Source organism: Hemicordylus capensis, chromosome 8 (genome assembly GCF_027244095.1).
Source record: "Hemicordylus capensis ecotype Gifberg chromosome 8, rHemCap1.1.pri, whole genome shotgun sequence".
NCBI lineage: Eukaryota > Metazoa > Chordata > Lepidosauria > Squamata > Cordylidae > Hemicordylus > Hemicordylus capensis.
In genome coordinates, this window is record NC_069664.1 from 24,634,833 (window position 1) to 24,655,936 (window position 21,104).

Consider the following 21,104-nt stretch of genomic DNA (forward strand, 5'->3'; position numbering starts at 1 on the left):
CCTCGGCTGAGGTAGTGTAAAGATTTATAGACCTTAGGGGTAAGTATTGACCACTGGGAAGCCTGCCTTAATGTTCACCTTGAAGGACAATAAATTGTGCTATTGATTAAAGCTGAATGCCAATGGCTGTATTGTTGTAAACATTTTAATAAAATTATCTCCATAAAATATTCTACTACTGAATCTAGGTCTGAGGCCCAGTTTGCAAAGAGGCAGCTGCCACATTTGGGCCCTGTGTGGGTTTCTGTGTGCCAGCAAGCAGCAGGAGTAGGGCTGGTATGGACATTTTGAAGAAAAAGTGAAATGCAAAGGAGCTCCTCTGAAGGAGAGAAACATCTGAGCATTTTCAAGGGAAGCCAAATGAGTCTGCACATTTTCAAGGGAAGCCAAACAGAGGTGCTCTTACCCCTGGGCTTCAGGGCTGATGTCCAGGGCCTCCACACCCCTGACAGGGCTGTCCTTAGGGCATGGCAAGCAGGGCGACTGTAAGGGGGCCACATACTGGCTGGTTTGCCCTGGTCCCCACAGCCCGCCAGGGCTCTCTAAGGGCAGCCTTGCCCCCGGGGCTTCCCAAATAATCTTTAGTCTGTCCTGGGTGGTGCAGTTTGTGCCCTCAAGAACCTATGTGTTAAAAATAATGCTTAACTAGCAGCGGGGGTAGGGGTGGGGCAGTGGTCCAAAGGCCTTTAGGTCCAGGCTCCTAAATTATCTAGGGGCACCACTGAAGCCAAATGAGTTTCTGTAAGAGAAGTTAAATTTCTCAGAGATTTTTGCACATCCCTAGCAGGAGAGGCCAGGCTGGAACCAGGATCCCCCATTTGTTAATATGGCTCTCCCCTATGGTGAGCCAAAGGTTCTGTGGTCTGGAGCATTTCCTGAGTGGCTCCATCCACCCAGGCTTGCCATTGGCTCTCTGCAACAGGAAAGACCACAACATCTTCCTGTTCAGTAGATTGTCTTTACTGGCTGTCAGGAGCCTCTGGTACTTTGGCTAAGTAGCAAAAGTCTAGGATTGGGGACAACACTTCTCCAAAGTGAAATGTGAATTTGAATTTCAGGGGCTTTCCAAGGAGAAATGTTAGAGAATCCTCACAGTTTCTCCACATTCCGATGAGGCTGCCTCTTGACTTGTACACTGTTCTTGATGTCTTGGCTTTGAGCCTCGGCTCCCACTTAGCAGCTCTGCTAACCCCTGCTAACTTGGCAAAGAGGCACATTTCAATGTGGTGATTCTCTTTATTTAGCAGGGGGAGAGTAACTGGCCCTATCCATCCCTAGCAGAGTACCTCCAGTGACTGTTGTTGGTGTCTATCTTATGTTTCTTTTTAAATTGTGAGCCCTTTGGGCACAGGGGTCCATCTTTTGTGTGTGTGTTATTTCTCGGTGTAAACCGCCCTGAGCCATTTTTGGAAGGGCGGTATAAAAACTGAATGAATGCCAGCCAGCCAGATCTGCCCATCTTTATTGCTCCCCCAATTTTTTTAAAAGGCTGCTCTGAAATGGGGGGAATAAATAGGTTGATGCTTCTGTGCAGCTGGCCCCAGCAGGAAGCATGCAGTGGCTTTTAACATACTTGTTTGTGCAACTTGAATCTTACCCAGAAAAAGTAATGGAATCCGTCTTCTGCAAAGGGTATTGTTCATTATGCACAAGCAAAGTCCCTATAGGACATGCCTATTGCTTGATTGACTGCAGCATCAAGGGCTGACTTGCATATGTGAATGAGCCATCAGGGATCAAATGATAAAGATGAACACTCCTGGAATTGTTGGGGCAAATCTGAAAAAGTCAATGTAGCATCAAAAATACCACTTGAGTTCTGCCTGGCCGTCTCCTGCCCTTTGAAGAATTCATTCGCTCCCTGTTTAGTGTGGCAAGGTGATGCTGTCCATTCTTTCCCTTGACCCCTTTCGGTCTGTCCGACCCTTTCTGCTGCCCATCTTCCAATGTTGCCAGTGCTGGCCCACTGACACACACACACACCCACACACACACATTCTGACAGATGAGTTCCCATCAGCCAGGGGCCTTGCGAAGCGAGACACTGTCCTCCAGCTTGTAGATGGCAATCTCTTTAATGTACCCGCTCTGGCTTATCTCTGCTGCTCCACGGGAGACACATCGCTCTGTTATTTATACCTTTCTCTTCTGGGCCCACTCCTGCTGCTGCTGCTGCTGCTGCTGTTGTCGCTGCCACCTCTCGCCTGCCTCCAGAGAGGACGCAAGGACCTGAATGACATGTCAGAGCTATTAACAAACTCTGCAGGGTTCCTTTGAGTGGTGTTAGTAATATAGACCCCATGCCTGCTTCATTACCCATTCTTGATTTTGGCACTCCAGGATCCTTTAGCGGGAGATGCTGGGGACAGAACCTGGGGCCTTAGACAGGCAAAACATGCACTGAGCTGCAGAAGACTGATCCAGAAGGATCTTGGGACCCGACGTATTCAGGGCCCTGGCTGAACCAAAGGGTCTTTCATGTGAGAAATGCAAATGAGTATGCCTGGCAGGCCGCTCGGGAAAAGAGCAATAAATGGGGCAGTAATAACAAAAGTGAAAGTTCACATGACTGCATGGCTCTGTTGAAAAATTCTATCCGGAAGCCTCTTCCAGGAGGAAGGAATAAATGAGGGCTAACTTTATAGTCTTCCCAGACTGAGTTATTCAGACAGTCATTTATTTAGTGTACACTGCCCTTCCTCCAAAGCATTCAGATTCACTTACAGATATTCCCCAGGGTCTGGCAGGTAGGATACAGTATAGGAATAATATACAGGGGCTTAGCCAGCTATTCCTCTCGTGGTACCGACTAGCCCAGTATAGGCCTCAATTTTGCCATGACCCACCACTACCCTTTGAGACCATCTGGAGAGGTTCATCTACAGTTGCTGGTGGCTACTCAGAGACGGGCCTTCTTTGTTGCTGCCCTGGGGCTTTGGAATGCTCTCCCAGTGAAAATGGGAGCTTCCTCATCTCTGACCACTTTTTAAAAGGGAGTTAAGAGACATTTGTTCACCCAGGCTTTTAATTAGATTTACAGTTTTTAATAGTTTTTAACAGTGTGTTAGATTTTAGTGTTTTGATGTTTTGATTGTGTTTTAGTTTGTACTGTTTTTGTGGTGAACCGCCCAAAGACACAGGTTTTGGGCAGTGTAGGAATATGTTAAGCAAACAAATAAAAATAATTGTAGGTCGCTCTACGGGCTACATGCATCCCTTACCCAAGGTCCATTTCCCAGCATCAGGAAGCCGATGCTGGGAGTGATCTTCAGCTGCCATTGGGCTGACAGCTAGCCTTTTGCTGCTATTCCGCCTCATTTCCTGATGTTTGTGCCGTGACTTCTCTCCCTGCTGCCCCAGTGCTCTCATCATGGCTATGCAGCCAAAGGTCAAAGCAGGAGGTCTTTGAAAGTGTGGCTCCTCTCAAGAGGGCATGTGATGAAATTATTTGTCCAAAGGCAAGTGTGTGTCGTCATCATGATCAGGAATCGAGAGGCACCCTGTGGAACCAAGTCTGTGTTGCTTCAGGAGGACTGCCTGCCTATCCCCAGCAGGGTTTAAGGGCTGGGAGTTAAATGCTAGCATATCTCCATACAAACACAGGGAAGGGATTGAGTGATGCATGCATTTCCTATGAGAAGGGCTGTGCGAGGGTGCAGGAGCAAACCTTTTTGATGATTTCCTCAAGTTCCTTGCTAATTGCTCCACTTGCTGAAGCCACTTCTATTCTGCTTTGCTTCTCGGTCTGACAGCACAAGTGATCATCCACTCTCTCAGAGGCTGGGCTGTTCCTGCCAGCGGCTGACAGTGTGCTGCCAGATTACCACCACTCCTCTCCCAGAATGCACAGTGGCAGGCTCTCCTGAACCTGTCAAGTCCCTGTGCACAAGCCGTCTGAAGTCAGATGGAAACGAGAGCACCCGGGGGCAATTGATTGAGGCCCTAACTGCAGGAGGTGGATGCGAAATTGATCTTGGGTGTGCTGGGCCCCTTTAACAAGCTGGTTGTTGGGGTCTGTTCAGACCCATCAGTGGGAAAGGCTGAGAAAATGTGTGTAGCAGATTTTGCTGAGTCATCCTAAAATATTTTTGCCTGTCATCTGCCGGACAAGCTATCAGGGCATAGGGCTATCAGATCTATTCTGCTCCCACAGAGTTTCCTCTGGAAAGCGTGTAATCTGGAAAGTAATCTGGGTATTTTGCCCCCTCCAATGTGGGGCACAGATTGTGTACTGCTTCATGCAGGACTAGGTCCCCTACCTATAACCATGGAGAGCTGCTACAAGTCACAGCAGGCAATACTGCCCTATATGGACCAGTGTGGTCTGATTCTGTCTACAGCAGCTTGATCTGCTGAAATCCTTAATAAGCTTAGAAGGAACACAGTTTGAGACTGTATACTACTGCTCTAGTTGTGTGTGCTAGTGAGCGGTGTTCCCCCTAACAGGGATTCCCAGATGTTGTTGACTACAATTCCCAGCATCCCCAGCTGCAAGAGCCTTTGCTTAGGGATTAAGGGAGTTGTAGTCAACAACATCTGGGAATCCCTGTTAGAGGGGACACTGCTTTAAATTTAAGAGAAGGAAGCTTTCCCAGAAAGAGAAAACTTCAGTTTTATGAGAGGTTTGACCCAGGTTCTTCTCATAACCTGTGTTTGGAACCCAGATACCTTGTGGTCCAGGGGGAGGGTGGCAAATTTGCTCAGTGGAGCAAGCGAGCTTGTTAACTTTCCACTCACCCTGTTGTATTGGCTAACAAGTGATTTTGTTGTTGCCTTTGAGAAGCTGCATTTGATTAGGTAAGGTCTGAGTGATTCTGCAAAATTAATCCCCATAGAGAACTAGGCATTTCCCTGGCATTGCCTCTAGGGATTGTGTAGTATGGGGGAAAAAATGGAATCTGTTCTCAGGAAACTTGTTTAAGGTGCAACAAAGGAATAGGTTTCATTATCCTTGAAGGTGGAAGAGCATGCAGGCTCAATAGCAAACCGAAGGTGATTAATAGAGGTGTTAATGCCTCCCTTCTTCAGAGGGCTATCTTGCAGAAACACACATACCGGCAAACATTCCTGGAAAGCTGCTTTGTAGGACTGTGAACAAATTAGGGGACTAATCACAGTCAGTCATCTGAGTTTTAGTCAATTCACTGATTTTTTTAAATTCTGTATTAATGTGCATATGAGAAAACCAAGCTCTTTAAAGTCTCAGGGCATGCCCTCTGTTCTGCTGTGCCTCCCCTGCAACTGGTGCTTAGAGGCATTGTGTGTCTGAGGCTGGAGGTGGCCTATAGCCATCTGACTAGTAGCTCCCTCTCCTGCTGTTGTTCCCTGGAAACTGGTATTCAGAGGCATCCTATAGTAGACTAGAAGCCACTGATAGACTGGTCCTCAATAAATTTGTCCAAGTCCCTTTTAAAGCCATACAGGCTAGTGGCCATCTCCGCACCCCATGGCAGAGAATTCCATAGATTAATTGTGCACTGTGTGAAAAAGTACTTCCTCTTGCTGGTCCTACGTTTCCTGCCCTTCAGTTTCATGGGATGACCCCTGGTTCTAGTGCTGTGAGAGAGGGAGAAAAATTCTCTCTGTACACTCCATGCATAATTTTAGACACCTCTATCATGTCTCCCCATAGTTACCTCTTTTCCAAAGTCAAGAGCCCCAGATGCTGCAACCTAGCCTCATGAGGAAGGTGCTCCAGGCCCCTGATCATCTTGGTTGCCCTCTTCTGCACCTTTTCAAATTCTACAATGTCCTTCTTAAGATATGGTGACCAGAATTGTATGCAGTACTCCAGATATCTCCTCACCATAGATTTGTATAAGGGCCTTGAGATGCATTATGAAAGGCGGTATAAAAATTGAACAATAAAAATAATAATAATAATAATTAGCATTTTTCTTTTCAATCCCTTCCTAAGGATCCCTTTCCCACTTTTTAATGATTTGCCTTCTCCATTTCTGCTTTCAGTCCTTGTATTGTTGCCAATAATGATTCTGTGAAGGAATCCGGTCCTACACAGAATCCGGTCCCCCTAGGTTTTCTAGGTTTTTCCATCTTTCTTCTACCATGGAACTCAAGGTGACTTCTGGATGAGTCTGGTCTCTGCTTAGATTCAGCAACTTGGCTGTCTCATGTGACAACAGACCATGCCCTGAGAACTAGGTGGAGCGTGTGTTCTTCACAGTGGGTGGGTGTGCCCCCTGCCCTGAACAGCAAGGTCCTGTTCTGATGAGATTGGTCAGCTGGACTGGGACCCTCGGGTCCATTCCTGGACCCTGACACTACTAGGAAAGGGCTGGGAAACCTCAAAGTGGAGTCACTTGAAGAACCAGTCCCTTCCACACTCTGAACTTAGTACTCACCAGTGCCTGCAAGAGACCAGGAGGAGCTTGATGGAAAAAAGAAGCAATGTTAGACTCCGGGCCAGAGGGCTGCTCCTTTAAGACTCTGCAGGTAGGGAGACAGAGTCTGGGAGTGGTAGTCTGAGCCAGGAGGGATTTAACACCTTAGTCTATGGGTTCCCTTGGGTCTCCAGACGTGGTTGGACTACAGCTCCCAAGGCCATTGTGGCTGAGATGTTGGGAGCTTTATTCCACCGAGATCTGGCGACCCAAGGGCGACCCTGCCTTTGTCCATCAGTAATGAGTGGATCCTTTTGCTTCTCTTAAAGGGGAAGTAGGTCCTTCTTTCACATCCTTTAAACGATTGCAATCTTTTTATTGGCATGCTAATTAGTTTTGTGTGTGCTAGGAGATTGTTGTTTAAAGTGAGCAATATGCAAACATATGATTCCACAACTACTATCACACTCGGCTGTCTGAAAAGATACAACCCGGCCACTCTGATTATGAGGTTCACCTCTATGTCTGTGCAAAATCACCGGTATGCAAAAGCAGATTTCCTTGCTTCCTTTTGCAGTGTGAATTGGTAGCAGAATGCATACTCTCAAATCAGCAGCAGGAGAGGAGAGGAGGAATCTCATTTACTTGGGTGAATCAATAGCCCCTTTGTGCAATTAGCCTATGAATGGGGAATGGTGTATTTGATGAAAACTGGCAATTGCCTGTTCAATTTTCCAGCCTGCGTTATATTACTATTATTATTAATAGTAATAATAACCTGAGTTGGTTCCTCAGGGTTTGGCAGCCCTGAGGAGTGAGCGATCTTAATATTAATTCCTGCAGTATTTCAGCCCCTAATTGTGCCCTTATAGAGGGATCCTTTTAAAAGTTCACCAGTTAAAAACCCTGTTTCAGCTAGGAGGAATTGAACAAGGCCTGATCATGACAGCAGGGAGCTTTTGGGAGGTTCTAGTGAGTAGTGGCTATTAAAGTCTCTGACAAGATGCTTTGCCTCTAGTAGGAAGAGAGGAGGCTTTGAAAATGGCTAGCAATAGATTCCTTTGACCAGAGATGTGCTGAGAATGTTATATGCCCAGTTTGTCCTGCCGAACAGCTTGTAGAGGAGGAAATCACAAGTAGGGTTCCTGCATTTCTACCCAAGAATCCCAAAGCACAGTGAGGCTGCACCTGCTATCCCCACCCCATTTCTTTTAGCAGTTCCCACACCTACCCTCAATTTAATTAGCCTTATTCATACATTAGGGTAGTTCACATGATCTCCTGCCCTAATCCAGGAGCTCTTTGTGCTCGATAGTTGATCATGTGTCAGTCAGAAACCAGGTTGGAGGTGGGGAGCTTGATCATGAGCCAAGCCCCAGCTGGTTAGGACAAGAACACTCCCAGCTTCGGAACGAGGTAGGAAGAAAAATCACCCTACCCAGCTGGGCTTAGCTCACAATCAAGTTCTCCGCCACCAACCTTGTTTTTAATTGACATGCAATTTAAAATTGGGGGCACACAGGTTCCCCCAACTAGGATAGGAGGTTTCTTCTCTCCTAATGTTGATCGTGTGAACCACCCTACTATGTACAACACTCGTATGAATGTACCTGGGTACAGATCTGTACCCAGTTACATTCACATGTTATGATGAATGCAAGGTACAGCAGTGCACTTCTTGTCTGTACCCTGCACTGAGGGGCCTGTTCCCAGGTTCACTTTTTAAATGAATGCAGGTACAGGTGGCCCTCATTATCCGTGGTTGCGGCACCCACGGTTGGGTCATAGGGACCCAGTTTCTTTATCGACAGGGTGAAAATAGGGTTACTTTTTCCTAACTGCAGTTCTTAAGTGACTAGAAATGACTTCTGACATCATTTCCTGCTGCCATTTTGTAGTGCCGAGCCATTTTGTGGCTGTTTTCTGCAAACAAACAAACCACACACATACACAAGATGATCTCAGTGGGCAGTGGGGCTCAAAGCAAAGAAGGCATTCTTTTAAATACCCAGGGCTCAAGCTGTTTACAGCTTTATAGGTATTCTTTAGGAACAGGGCCATAGTTCAACAGTAGAGCATTTGTTTTTTTTTGTGCAGAAGGTCCCAGGTCCACTCCCTGGCAGCATCTCCAGACAGGGTTGGGAAAGATTCCTGCCCCAAACTCTAGAGAGCTGCTGCCAGTCCGTGCAGACAGATGGACCAGTGGTCTGACTTGGTGTAAAGCAGCTTCCTAAGGTCCTAAGTTAAATTCCTTACTTCTTAAGAGGGTTTTGAACGTCCACCATGGTTCCCTTCCCTCTAGCTGAGACCCATCCCACTCCCTGTCCATAGGTATAGAGACTATGTTACTGGAACATAGAACAACTGTCATCCAGTTATCAATGAAACTGATGCACTATGCCAGTGATGTGCCAAGATGCACCTGTGCCATGTTCCCAACCTTACCATTCCACACTGCAGGTAAATAAATATCTCTCCCATGCTCTATGTGCCCTGGGGGACTTCGGCAGCTGTAACCCGAAGTCTTGTCCTCTTGTTTTTTGCTGAAGCTTGGCCTGTGTTTACAGATTGTGTTTACTTAACCCCATTCTGTTCCCTGAGTCCAGTCTATTTGTTTCCTCCATTCCTGGCGGTCACTAATGCATGAGATTTGTCTCCAAATCTCAACAAGGCTTCCCATTATAAGCAGGCAAAAAAATGCAGAGGCCACGGAGCACGGTGTTTCAGCAATTACTCTCAATCTGCGCCTTCCTCCATGGACAGATAAAATGGCTGGTAAGATCCAGCAGGGGATGCTGCAGAAAAGACTGTATTAAATCTCATTTTATAGGGGCAAAGAGGTGTTGAGGAAAGATAATGTATTCCAGAGGCTGAAAGCTGGCAAATAAAAGGTCGGCTTGGAACTGGATTCATGTTTTATTTGGTACCCAATGAACTTAAATGGTCTCAGATGGTCTGAGATTTTAAAAGCTTTCAATTTTATTTACTGCTCTTGTGTCTGTCAAAATATGTCTTTAGTTTCAAGTTTTTAACATGTGCACGCACACACTCACTCACACACCCCTTCATATCCTTCATATCTTCTTATGAGGGTTCTGCTGTTGAAGAACAAGTATTAACAAGGAAAGAGACAATGCCGTTTTAGAAAATGTGTATCAGCTTTTTTTTCAGTAGAATTTTATCCTGCATGTTTCTTACTAACTGCTTACAATCCAGAGTGCATTATGGTATAAGTAGAAAAGACTTTTGCAATAACAACGATGTGGTAAAAATACATAGATAACCACCACAAATTGTCTGGAAACATTGTGCTCCCCTACAATATAATAATTATAACAATCATTGTGTATTTATATAGTGCTTTTTGAGTGCACAAAATGCAGTACAGCCAGGTAGTGCAGAAACTAATTCATCCAAACTTGTAGTTATCAGTGAATTTCATTTAAAGCACAATTCAAGACGAACCCAGAGAGCTCGTGCAGAAACCTCTGTAAGAATTTCAAGGAAACCCAAAGGAATGGTACGATCTGCAGCATTTATCAGGAGATTTCATATCAGATTTCACAGGGAATGAAAGTAGATGCAATTTAGAAATGTTCTAATAATCCCAATGAGATGCAAAGCCTATGGATATTTCAAGGGAATAACATTTCTCACTCTTGTCTTTACTTTGAATGTGTGTCTATCCCACCAAGCAACTAACAGCTGGCCCCATAGCTAGTGGGCCATGGAGTTTTTGCAGAAAACAGTGTAAATCCCACAAGGCTGGAATCTGCCCACTAGTGATCTACAGAATTCAAAGGCAGATGTGTGCACAATAACCTTTAAATAAAGAGATATTTCCAACATATCCCCAACATGAGAATGTGGTCTTCGTGATGAGCTCTGCCACTTGTAGAGCTCATCTGGGCAGCTGCAGTTGCCACTATCTTGTCTGCTGGCTACTCAGGGATGGGCCTTCTCTGTTGCCACCCCCAGACTTTGGAATGCACTCCCTGAAGAAATAACAGCCTCCTCTGATGGCTTTTCAAAAGGACCCTCAATACACAATACACATTTAATTAGATTTGTAGAACCTGTTGATTATTTTAATTTGTTTTAATGCTTAATTTTTTGACTCTGGTTTAAATTTATTTTACTGTCAACTGCCCAGATACATGAGTTTGGGGTGCTATATAAGTATGTTTAAAATGAAACAAAATGGGGGAAAGAATTTCAGCAGGGACAGGTACCAGAAAATAGAAGCAATAGGAATAGTCCCTGTTAAATAGAAGCCATTGGTGTGTATTGATGGAGCAACACATCTTTCCGTAGGTGGTCCCCGCCAAGTTACGGCACTCAGTGAAGAAACCCGCTGATAAAGTTCTCCAGTGTTTCTCTTTGGGGAGTATTTTAAAATTCTCTTCCAGTTTCAGTTTCTCCTTGGAAACATTCTGAAATTCTCTTTCAAATTCCACTTTGAAGAAATTCCATTCACTTCCTCCCCTCCACTCTGCTGCACAACCTGACTTTCTGCTCATCTTTGATTATACAACTCCTATTTTGACCAAAGCACCTACACACCATTGTGTTAAACATCTATTAATAGATAAAATTCCCAGGGAGGCCTTAGCACTGGCTACATTTTGAGAGTTGTGATAAAATATAATTAATAATAATAAATAAAAAGCAATTTGTGAACTGATGTCGATGGATGGATAGTTCTGGGGCTATGGTAGGGTGATACTGGGGATGTTTTTTGTATAGATGTAACTGCATTGCTAATGCTGTGCTGATATATCTTGCCCTGCACTTACAGGTTGTTCATACTGTATTCTGTTTTGGTCTATTGGCTGCAATAAACCTACTAAACTGCCTGCTCCAGACCCTTTTGAACTTCAGTTTCTACTCCTGGGACTTCTCCCTTGCCTCACCCAGAACATAATACTCGCCTCTGTCCCCATCGGGCTGACAGTTGGCTCTTCCCAGACCCTGAAACCTGGCCACTTTGAGGGCCTGGCCTCTGATGGGCCCTGGCACTCAGGGTGACTGATGCAGCTTTAAATTCTTGTCTCACCTATAGACATGCTTTGAACGAGTGGAGAGGACTCTTGCCGCTCTTGAGCCACTCTCACACTCAACACAGCAGAGTGATTAAAGGCTGCTAGGGGGCCACAAATCCATCTTCCCATGACCTTGAGGTGTGCCTTTACTTCTCCCTGTTAGGCTCATCCTTCACATTGGTTAATCTTCTGCACTATCCCAGAAGAACAAAAAAGGACAGGCAGCGTTTAATGCTGAACTTTCCTGACTCATAAAACACCACCACCAACAACAAATGACCCTCATAGTTATTTTGTGACATAGTCTGTGGCATGCGAATAAAACTCTCTTATACCACAGGGACAGACCACATGCTAGCAATGAGACCCAGTGTCACCCCAGCAGCTCAGGTTTTCAGCATGCTATCCAGGATGTGACATAGGTTACCTAAGAATCTTCCTTACACCAAGCCAGACTGTTGAGCTGTCCTGCACAGTATTGTCCACATTGACTGGCAGCGCCCTTCCAGGGTTTCAGAAGGGTATTTCCTAGTGCTTCTTAGGAGCATAAGAAGCTGCCTTACACCAAGTCAGACCATTGGTCCAACTAACTCAGTATTGTCTACATTGGCTGGCAGCAGCTCTCCAAGATTTCAGGCAGGAGTCTTTTCCAGCCCTACCTGTAGAAGCTGCCAGAGATTGAATTCAGAATCTTCTACATCAGAGATTCTCAACGCTCGGTCCCCAGATGTTATTGGACTTCAACTCCCATAATCCCCAGCCCCAGTGGCCTTTGGTTGGGGGTTATGGGAGTTGAAGTCCAATAACATCTGGGGACCCAATGTTGAGAATCCCTGTTCTACATGCAAAATCGATGGTCCATCACTGAGAAACAGCCTCATCTCCAAAGGTAAAATGCATGGGTCTCCCATCTGACCACACCAAGACCTGCTTAGTTTCATTGAAATGGCTGTATTGTGTGCCCCCTTAGACCATGCTCTATTCTTGAAGATGCCAGAAACTGGACGTGTGATCTTCTGTGTTTAAAGCTGATGCTCTACCCCTGAGCTATGGTCCAGCATTTGCTTGTATGTAGATACATAGGAAGCTGCCTTGGACTGAGTCAGACCGTTAATCTAGTCTAGCTCAGTATTGTCCACATTGACTGGCAACAGGTATCCAAGGTTCCTGGCAGGACTTTGAGTCTTTCCCAGCCCAACCTGGAGATGCTGCCAGGGATTGAACCTGGGGCTTTCTGCATGCAAAGCAGATGCTCTTCCATTGAGCTACACTCCCCCCTCCCCTGATTTAGTGACCTCCATCCACTTGGAGATGGAGAATTGGGTTGTTTGTTGTGAGTAAATTATTGCTGCCTCTCTCTTTTGCTTAAACAGAAGTTACATTTGTGCTTGAACTATCTTAAGGCCTTTATGTGCATATGTACATTGTCTACAAAGTGCCACCAATAACCCAGTTCTTTCTAGGTCAGCTATGAAGGGATCCTTTCCCTTTTTGTGTGTGTTTAAATATATTCAATGCAACTTGAAGAATATAAAACGTGTGTGTGTGTGTGCGTGTGTGTGTGTGTGTGTCTCCCTTGCTCTCAGAAGGATATTGATTTGGGGGATAACTCTGCTGAAACTTGCCCTTCAGTCGTGTTCAGGACTGATGAGTTCAGCAATTTTGCTTTCACTCTGAGGTGCTCCAAGGGAGTTCCAGAACTGGACCTGGGAGGCATCTGGATGTTAACAATTCATCATGGTGCTAGGGGAAAATGCAGTGTGCATAAAGATGCATTGACTGCTCGACTACTTCCAAACTCCAGGGTCTCTCAGTGAGGTGACGTTTGTTGGGACTGTGTGCATGCGAGAGGCAAAAAGTGCATCAGGTGTGTGTGTGTGTGTGTTTGTGTGTGTGCGCGCGCACACACACATACACACACTTAACAGAGAAATCTGAGGATGAAGGCGGGGGGAAAGAAGTTGGAACTTGTCTATGGAAGCTCAAGCTCATGCCTGGGCCTTTAAGGTAAAAGAAGACTATGTTTTGGTTTTGCTATAACAGACTAAAGACCCAACTAGGCATGGTGTACAGGGGCGACCCAACAAATAGTGGCACCTGAGGCAAGGCACAGAATGCCCCCTTGCCCCCGATAGGGGCCACCCTCTTCAGAATAGGTCCCTGCAAGTTTTGAAAGCAGCATGGGGGCAGGGAGGAGAGAAGGTTGCCAGAAGCTTGCAGGGGGTCAGGTCAGTCCCAGAGGGCTACTCCGATGGCAGTGATGGGCTGATATGTCAGTGATGCAATGTGCATATGAACCCCTCAGCTCTCAGCAAAAAGACCGTTTATTGTGCAAGGAAAAAAATTAAAAGTTGGTATACATAAATAAAATGTTTGGGTGTAAAACACCATCCTCAGTATTTGTTTGCTTAAACTGAGGATGGTGTGTTACACAGAAATGTTTTATTTATCTTTACCAGCTTTCCCCCCCTTGCACAATAAAGGGTATTTTTGTTGAGTCTTGTGTGAACATTTGGTGCCTCAGTAATCTGCCACAGTAATCTGCCACCTCCGTAATCTGCCATGGTGATTGCCCCACCATGCCTCATGAAAGGGCTGCCCCAGTGGTGTGGGGATTCTAGCGCTGCAACTCTTGAAGGCATTCTTTTCTTTGTTTTCAAACGGCATCTGAGGTATTGGAGTGCAGCGTGTGGAGAAGCCCAACCCAGTTTTTCTTCTTGAAAGGTTTTCCCTTTTTGGCTGCTTGCAACTTTGGAGGGGCAGAATCAGCTGGGGAATGAGCAGGGAGGCAGAGGATTAACCCCCTCCCCTCCCATGCTATGGTCCCAATCCATACCAGGAGGTGTGGGGATGGTAGCTTTTTGAAAAAGAAAAACACTTTGCAAATTGCAGTCTTACAATTATGTGTAATTTCGCCTTTGCACTGCTTCTCTTCTGGAATTTGAGACACAAAAGCATGGAAGCATGCTTGGAAGCATACACACACAGACACAGACACAGACACACACCTTTCTAGTCTTATTGAAATTATTTTTTGCTTGAAATCCCTCAGATGTATCTCTTGGGCAGGAGTTTCAAAACTCAATTTTAGGGAAAATTCAGTAGCTACTTTACTTACTTACTTACTTACTTAACTTACAAGTCCATGTTTATACTGCCACCCCTCCACTCACCTCTAAGAAGCTCAGGACAGCATACCTGTCTCTCTCCTCCTTATTCTCACAACAATCCTTTGAAGTAGATCAGGCTGAGGGATAATGATTTCCCAAGTTTATCCAGTATGTTTCAGAAATGAGTGGGGATTGAACTGAGGTCTACCCTGGCCTAATATGTCTCACTAACCGCTATATTACACTGGATGTAAGAGATGTAAGGTCTCTCCTGAGAAAGTCCACGGCACTTATTGAAACACTTGATCCTCCTCCTGAGATTTCTCTTTAGTTTCCCTTAAGCAGGATTGTCAAACATTTGCATCAAAACTTCTCTTTAAGCAAAAGTTAGTGGAAACTCTTTTACACATAGGGGAAAAACCTGAGTTCTTGTACAGGAGACGAACCACAGGGACAGTTGCTAATTCTGTTTTAAGTAGATCCATCTATTGGATGTTTTATTTTCCTTTTTGAAAGTGCCTGAGAAGTTAGAGTTTCCTGTTTAAAAACAATTCTCTAAGAAAGCAAAGGGAGTTTCTACTGCAAGAGCTTTGAATCATGTCTCTTTTTAAGGTAGGGAACAGTCCCGTTGCAGGAGACTTGGGGATTTAGAAAAGTGATTTTTGCTTAGAAAATCATGGTTAATCTGCCTGCATTTACACTGGGACATCGGAAATGTTGGCTTATGTTTGCCAAGAAACATGTGCTTTATATTTTCAGCCCCATAAGAGAATTAGGAAAAACGATAGACTTTGTGGGATTGGGCCCCAATATCTTTATTTATTTATTTTTCAAATTTGTAGACTGCCCCAAACTTCTGTCTCTGGGTAGTATCTTAGGGAATGCCTGTTCCCAGCTGAAATCTACCTGCCCCCGCTGACTAGAGCAGCTGAGGGCTCAGCTCCACATGCCGACAGCTGCTGAGGCTCATTTATTGAGCATGCAGGCCAGGACCTTCTCGGTGATTGCTCCCATTCATATGCAACCAGGGCAGACCCATGCTTGCTATCTCAAGACCAGCGCTCCTTCCTATGTTCCTATGTGCAGCCCTGTGGTAGGAGGAGGCCCTTCCCATCACTTCACTGCCAGGGGGTAGGAACCTTTTCCCCGTTGGAGATGCAGGGAGGAATATCTACATTAATGTGCAGGGAAAGAATCCCAGTTATCTCTGGGTAGGCATTAGTTAGTAATGCAGTGTGGGGGAAATGCTGAAGATAAATAGACGGAGAGGTTACAGTTCTTTCGATGTTCTCTCCACACATGTTCCACCCAGCACAATCCTCCTCTCCTTCACACAACTGTTCCCTCCCAGGGGTCACAGGCTAAAGGGATTGCCCCAGAAGTTCCCAGAAACAGCATGCTCCCAGCCTCTAGTTTTACACCCATAGATTAGTGGCTGTCTTATTTTGTTTATGCTATTATGTGTATGTGAAGGTCTCTTTTTAGTTTTAGGGTTTTTAAAAAATCCCTGCTCATTAGGCAAAGAAGGACTTCTCAAAATGGTGATTTTCTTATGTTTTGCAAGGAGAGAGCTACTGTAGCAGAAAAAACAGGGGGAAACTCCCAAGGTGCTGATGGATTTATTCAATGTGGTTTTTATTGATACACATTCATTAAATTGATTCTGTATTGCCTTGTGCGTTTCGAGCTGATGCTCTACCTCAGAGGCAATTCTTGGGTAGAGAAAATTAATCCTAATGTTTGTTTCTGAAGTTGTGATTAATTTTCTCTACCCAAGAATTGCCTCTGAGGAAGAGCATCCGCTCGAAACGCACAAGGCAATAGAGAACCAATTTAATGAATGTGTATCAATAAAAACATATTGAATAAATCCATCAGCACCTTGGGAGTTTCCCCCTGCTTTTTCAGCTTCTGGTTTGCTGGTGCTGTGTCATTTCTCACTCCCTCCCCCCCCCCTTTTGTTTCTGGAGAGCAGCAACTGTCTTTTTTCATCTCAGCACACCATTCTTTCAGTCATTGCTACCGGTGTCTGCCAGTGTCTGCTTTAGACTGTGAGCCATTTGGAGACAGGGAATCATCATATTCACCTTTTTCTTCTGTGTCAACCACTTTGAGAATATTTCCATTGGAAAACAGTATATAAATAATAGTACTAAGTAGTAAGTAAAAGAGAATTAGACAAACAGATTTTAGGTCAATGGCTACTAGCCACGACAGCTATATAGAACCTCCATGTTGAAAGGCATGTGTGCCTCTAAATAACAGCTGCTGGAGGATAACAAAGTGGGAAGAGGCTGTTACCTTCAGGCCCTGCTTGTGACCTGCCAGAGATATCTGACTGGCCACTGTTGGAAACACTGGACTGAGTGATGGGCAGCTTCGTCGTTCTAATCCAGCTCTTCTTATGTTCTTAATTAACACAGGGTACATAATCTTATACATAATATTGGTGATAAGTGATCCTTCAGACCCATCCATTAGCTGAATCAACCTGGAGGAGTAAAAGTGTCCTATTGGATTCCTTATAGATTGCCCACATGAGTCCCTGTGCATATTGACCCCTGTCTGAGATACACCCATGCAGTGTGAGCTCACTGTCAATTACAGGGAAACACCAGAATGATATCTTAAGCTGTCAGATATTGTGTGCCCATGGGCATCTGTTGTAGGACATCTTGTCCTCTTGTGTTCCTAGCTCCATCTTCAGGGATTGTGTGTGTAGTGTCTATGGTAGCGGACCTGTAAGTGTTCTCTCTGCCGTTGTCGTCCAGTGCCAGAAACAGCTGTCCGGAGTTAATTTATTTCCTAATGCTGCAGCAATGTTAATTTATAAATTACACTGGTAATTCGAGCTATTATTAATTTCAGATGGTGTAGGGCAAGCCTAATTAAAATATGACACCAATTGCCACACATATGTACCAAGGACTACCATTTAAAATTAATGGGAATATTAAGTGTGACACTGGTCTCAGAGATGCTTTGCTTGATAATTACAGCACCCTGGCTGCAAAAGATTTGATAAAGGGAGGTGGAGTGATTTAAGATAAATAAATAAGACAGCTCTATCTATGTTTCGCTTTCTTCCTCAGTCCCATTAGGAACCTCTCTCTCTCTCTCTCTCCCTCCCCACCACCTCTCCAAAGTCAATCCTGCACTTTCCAATTTGGCACAATTGTACTGTTCTGATTTGAGAGCATCTCTACGCTACAAATGTAGTCCAGTTAGAAATAAATTTAATTCTCATCACTTTAACCTAAGAGCCCTGGGAATTGCAAACTTGTAAAGGTGCTGAGAATTATTTGGGAGACTCCTTCACAGCACTGTCATCCCTGGTATTCTTGAGTGAATCATTTAAACAAGTGTGAAACGTTTGTCTGTGTGCAGTAGGCATACCCTGAGTTCTGGCATCCTGGGTGCCATTTTTTCCCCCTTTGCAGAGGCTCTCTTCCTGTTGCAGCTGCTTAACAGGACAAAATGCAAGAGGTGCAGATGCTGTAACCCTGTAACAAACATCCCATCCTCCTTTGGATTATGCATACAGAATCATGGCTTCGGTGTCTTTAAGGGGTCACTAATGTCTGTTAAGACACACTGAGTCTCCTGGAAATCCCTGTTCTGAGCTTACCTCTCTTGACAGTGAAGGAATCTCCCTGCTCACAGAGCGCCACATTCTCAAAGGAGCCAACAGGTTAGCTGTCTTCTGCATGTAGATTCTCAATGGCAGGCTGCCAAGCCTGGCTGCCTACCACCTCATTTATACATAATGTTTCTTTTCTTCACATCAAGATACCCAGACAGACAAGTGGAAGCAATTGCTTTAAGAACTGTATCAGGAAATCCCATCAGCATCAATGCCAGGAAATTTTCCACACTCAACTTTTAGTCTGCATCTCCTCTGGAACGGGGCAGAGACATTCACATATTGGGGAGATTTACCCCGAAGTCCCCTGCAAGCTCTCCAGTTTTCACTGCTTGTTAGAGTACAACCTGATTTATATCCGGGGTAAAAACAAATCCACTTTTTGCATGGGGTTTTTTGAATAGCGTTGAGTTCGCAGTAAAGCCTCGCGGTAAACCTGCTGTGTGGAAAACTCCCAGGTGAAAGGTGCACACCCAGTGAACGTATGCCATTTATGTGTACCCCCATAACCCACTTGTGCTGCTCCAGAGTCTAGGTTTGTTGTTTCTTTCTTTTTTAATTCTGGCCCCCTGCAGCTGTGGGATTCTTGAGTGAAGACGAGTACCTGGAGATCTCTGGCATCACCCGGGAGCAGTCTGGGGAGTACGAATGCAGCGCGTCCAATGATGTTGCAACTCCTGTTGTGCGGAGAGTAAAAGTCACTGTCAACTGTGAGTAATCTGAGGTTTTGCCACAATTTAGTGTGGAGTACTAGTAGCCACCTAATGGTGCAGTGGGAAATGACTTGACTAGCAAGCCAGAGGTTGCCGGTTTGAATCCCTGCTGCTACTATATCAGGGAGCAACGATAAAGGAAGATATAGGAAAGGCATCATCTCACACTGCGCGGGAGGAGGCAATGGTAAACCCCTCCTGTATTCTACCAAAGAAAATCACAGGGCTCTGTGATCGCCAGAAGTCGACACTGACTCAACGGCACACTTTACCTTTCTGGGGCTTATTTCCTGGGATTAGGGGCAATTCTTGTGGGTCAAGGGTTATTGGGGGGTTGGGGTGATTTCTGGCAGTTTGGGGGTGATTTCCAGGTGTCATGGGTCATTTCCTGGGCTCAGGGGTGATTTCCAGGATTCAGGGGGTGATGTTTGGGGGTCGGGGTGGTTTTTTTTCTATTTTTAACTGGGTTCTTTCCCCCCAGTCTTTTTGTGACCGCAATCCTCCTAACCCCCTCTTTCCTATTGGTTATAATTCCTTGTCAACCGCGAATTCACCAACAGTGAGGTTTTCCAGGAATGGAACCCATGCAGTAGGCAAGGGTCGACTGTATTCGTTGACATGTTGCTGTGCTTGCAGACATTATTGAATGGACTGATGTGCATTTACACACGTGCACATGCTGAATTTGAAAACACACACTAGGACAGTTCACATGACCATAAACTGGGTAGGAGATGAGTCCTCCCAGTATCAAGAGCTGGTCACACTCTCATTTATTAGATAAAAACAAGGTAGGAGGCAGGGAGTTTGATTATCTTTTAAGTCCCAGTTGGGTAGGATGATTTTTCTACCTACTTTGTTAAGAAGTTGGGTGCACTTGTTCTACCCAGTGGGGACTTGACAGATGATCAAACTCCCCTCTTCCTACCTTGTTTTTATCTAACACATGAGCGTAACTCCCAGAACTGGTTGGGATTAGTCTCCTACTGAGTTTATGGTCGCGTGAACAGCCCTATTCTCTCATACTCACACCATCGGATCATGAGCGTAACCACTGCATTGGGGACCTGGAGGCTACGTGTATCAAATGAATAGGAGTGAGGAAGTGTAAGAAGCTCCATGACTGCTACCCCTGCTAACTGGGCAAAGAGGCACCTTTTACCGTGGTGGTTATCTCTATTTAGCAGGGGAAGAGCAACTTCCCCTATCCATCCCCAGCACAGCATCCCTCCAGTGACTGTTGCTGGTGTCTGTCTTATGTTTCTTTTTAGGCTGTGAGTCCTTTGGGTACAGGGAGCCATCTTGTTTGTTTGTTTATTATTTCTGTAAACTGCTTTGGAAACTTTGTTGAAAAGCGGTATATAAATATTAGTTCTTCTTGCTGTTGTTGCCTGTGAAATAGTTGGGAATCAGCTTCTTCTGCAAGGCTTGTAAAGTCTTGTAGAGACGCAAGTTTTGGGTGGTATAGAAATGTTTCAAATAAAATAAAATAAAATATCCTTTGAGTGTTGAGTGTCAGAATCTGGGCATGGGTTTGCTGCATCAGAGCCTCTCCTCGAACACAGCTGGCAAAGGAACCCTCTGCCTTGGAGCTGTTTGTTTTGGTTCAAGCTACAAGTCAAAGAAGGAGAGGATCTGTTGCCAGACTTGGCTTTTTAAAAAGCCAAATTCTGGGTTATGGCCCATTTGACCCACGAGTATACCCCTTAGGTTCTGGCAACAGTAGATTTTCCATGGCTATGGAGGGCAGCTGCCAATCTGTTCCTTTCTCTGCAGACCCACCATACATCTCAGATGCTAAGAACACGGGGGTACCAGTAGGACAGAAGGGCATCCTCCAGTGCGAAGCCTCTGCAGTTCCATCAGCAGAGTTCCAGTGGTACAAAGATGACAAAAGGTACATGACTTTATTTTGGCTGGTGTTGATATGTAGGTGTTAGGAGCACATCCTCGTGCTCACTTAATTGGGATCTTTTTGTCCTTTAAAAATCCCATCTCCACTCTGCCATACACAAAGTTGGGGGCTGGGGAGTGAGGGTTGGAGGTATGTTTCCCTGAAACCATTCAACCATTATGGATGAAGACAGGAAACTAATCCGTGTTGATGACTGTGAACACAGCGCCAGGGGAATTAATTTTCATTCATGCTGAAACCTAAGGACGTGACTACATTCACTTTTCCCATCACCAACCCAATTTCATATATATTTCATTACATATGGTAAAATATACATTTGTAGATTATAATAAATACC

General features: G+C 45.0%; 1 protein-coding gene across 10 annotated transcripts in view; it reads left to right on the top strand.

The window, feature by feature from the left end:
• The window catches only part of NTM (neurotrimin), a 769,818-nt gene that overhangs the window by 721,028 nt on the left and 27,686 nt on the right, over window positions 1-21,104 (top strand). For all 10 annotated transcript variants that reach the window (XM_053269717.1, XM_053269718.1, XM_053269723.1 and 7 more), the window contains 2 exons: window positions 18,712-18,846; window positions 20,626-20,746. In XM_053269717.1, the coding sequence (XP_053125692.1) occupies window positions 18,712-18,846; window positions 20,626-20,746 (256 nt within the window). The remainder of the gene's footprint in view (window positions 1-18,711; window positions 18,847-20,625; window positions 20,747-21,104) is intronic.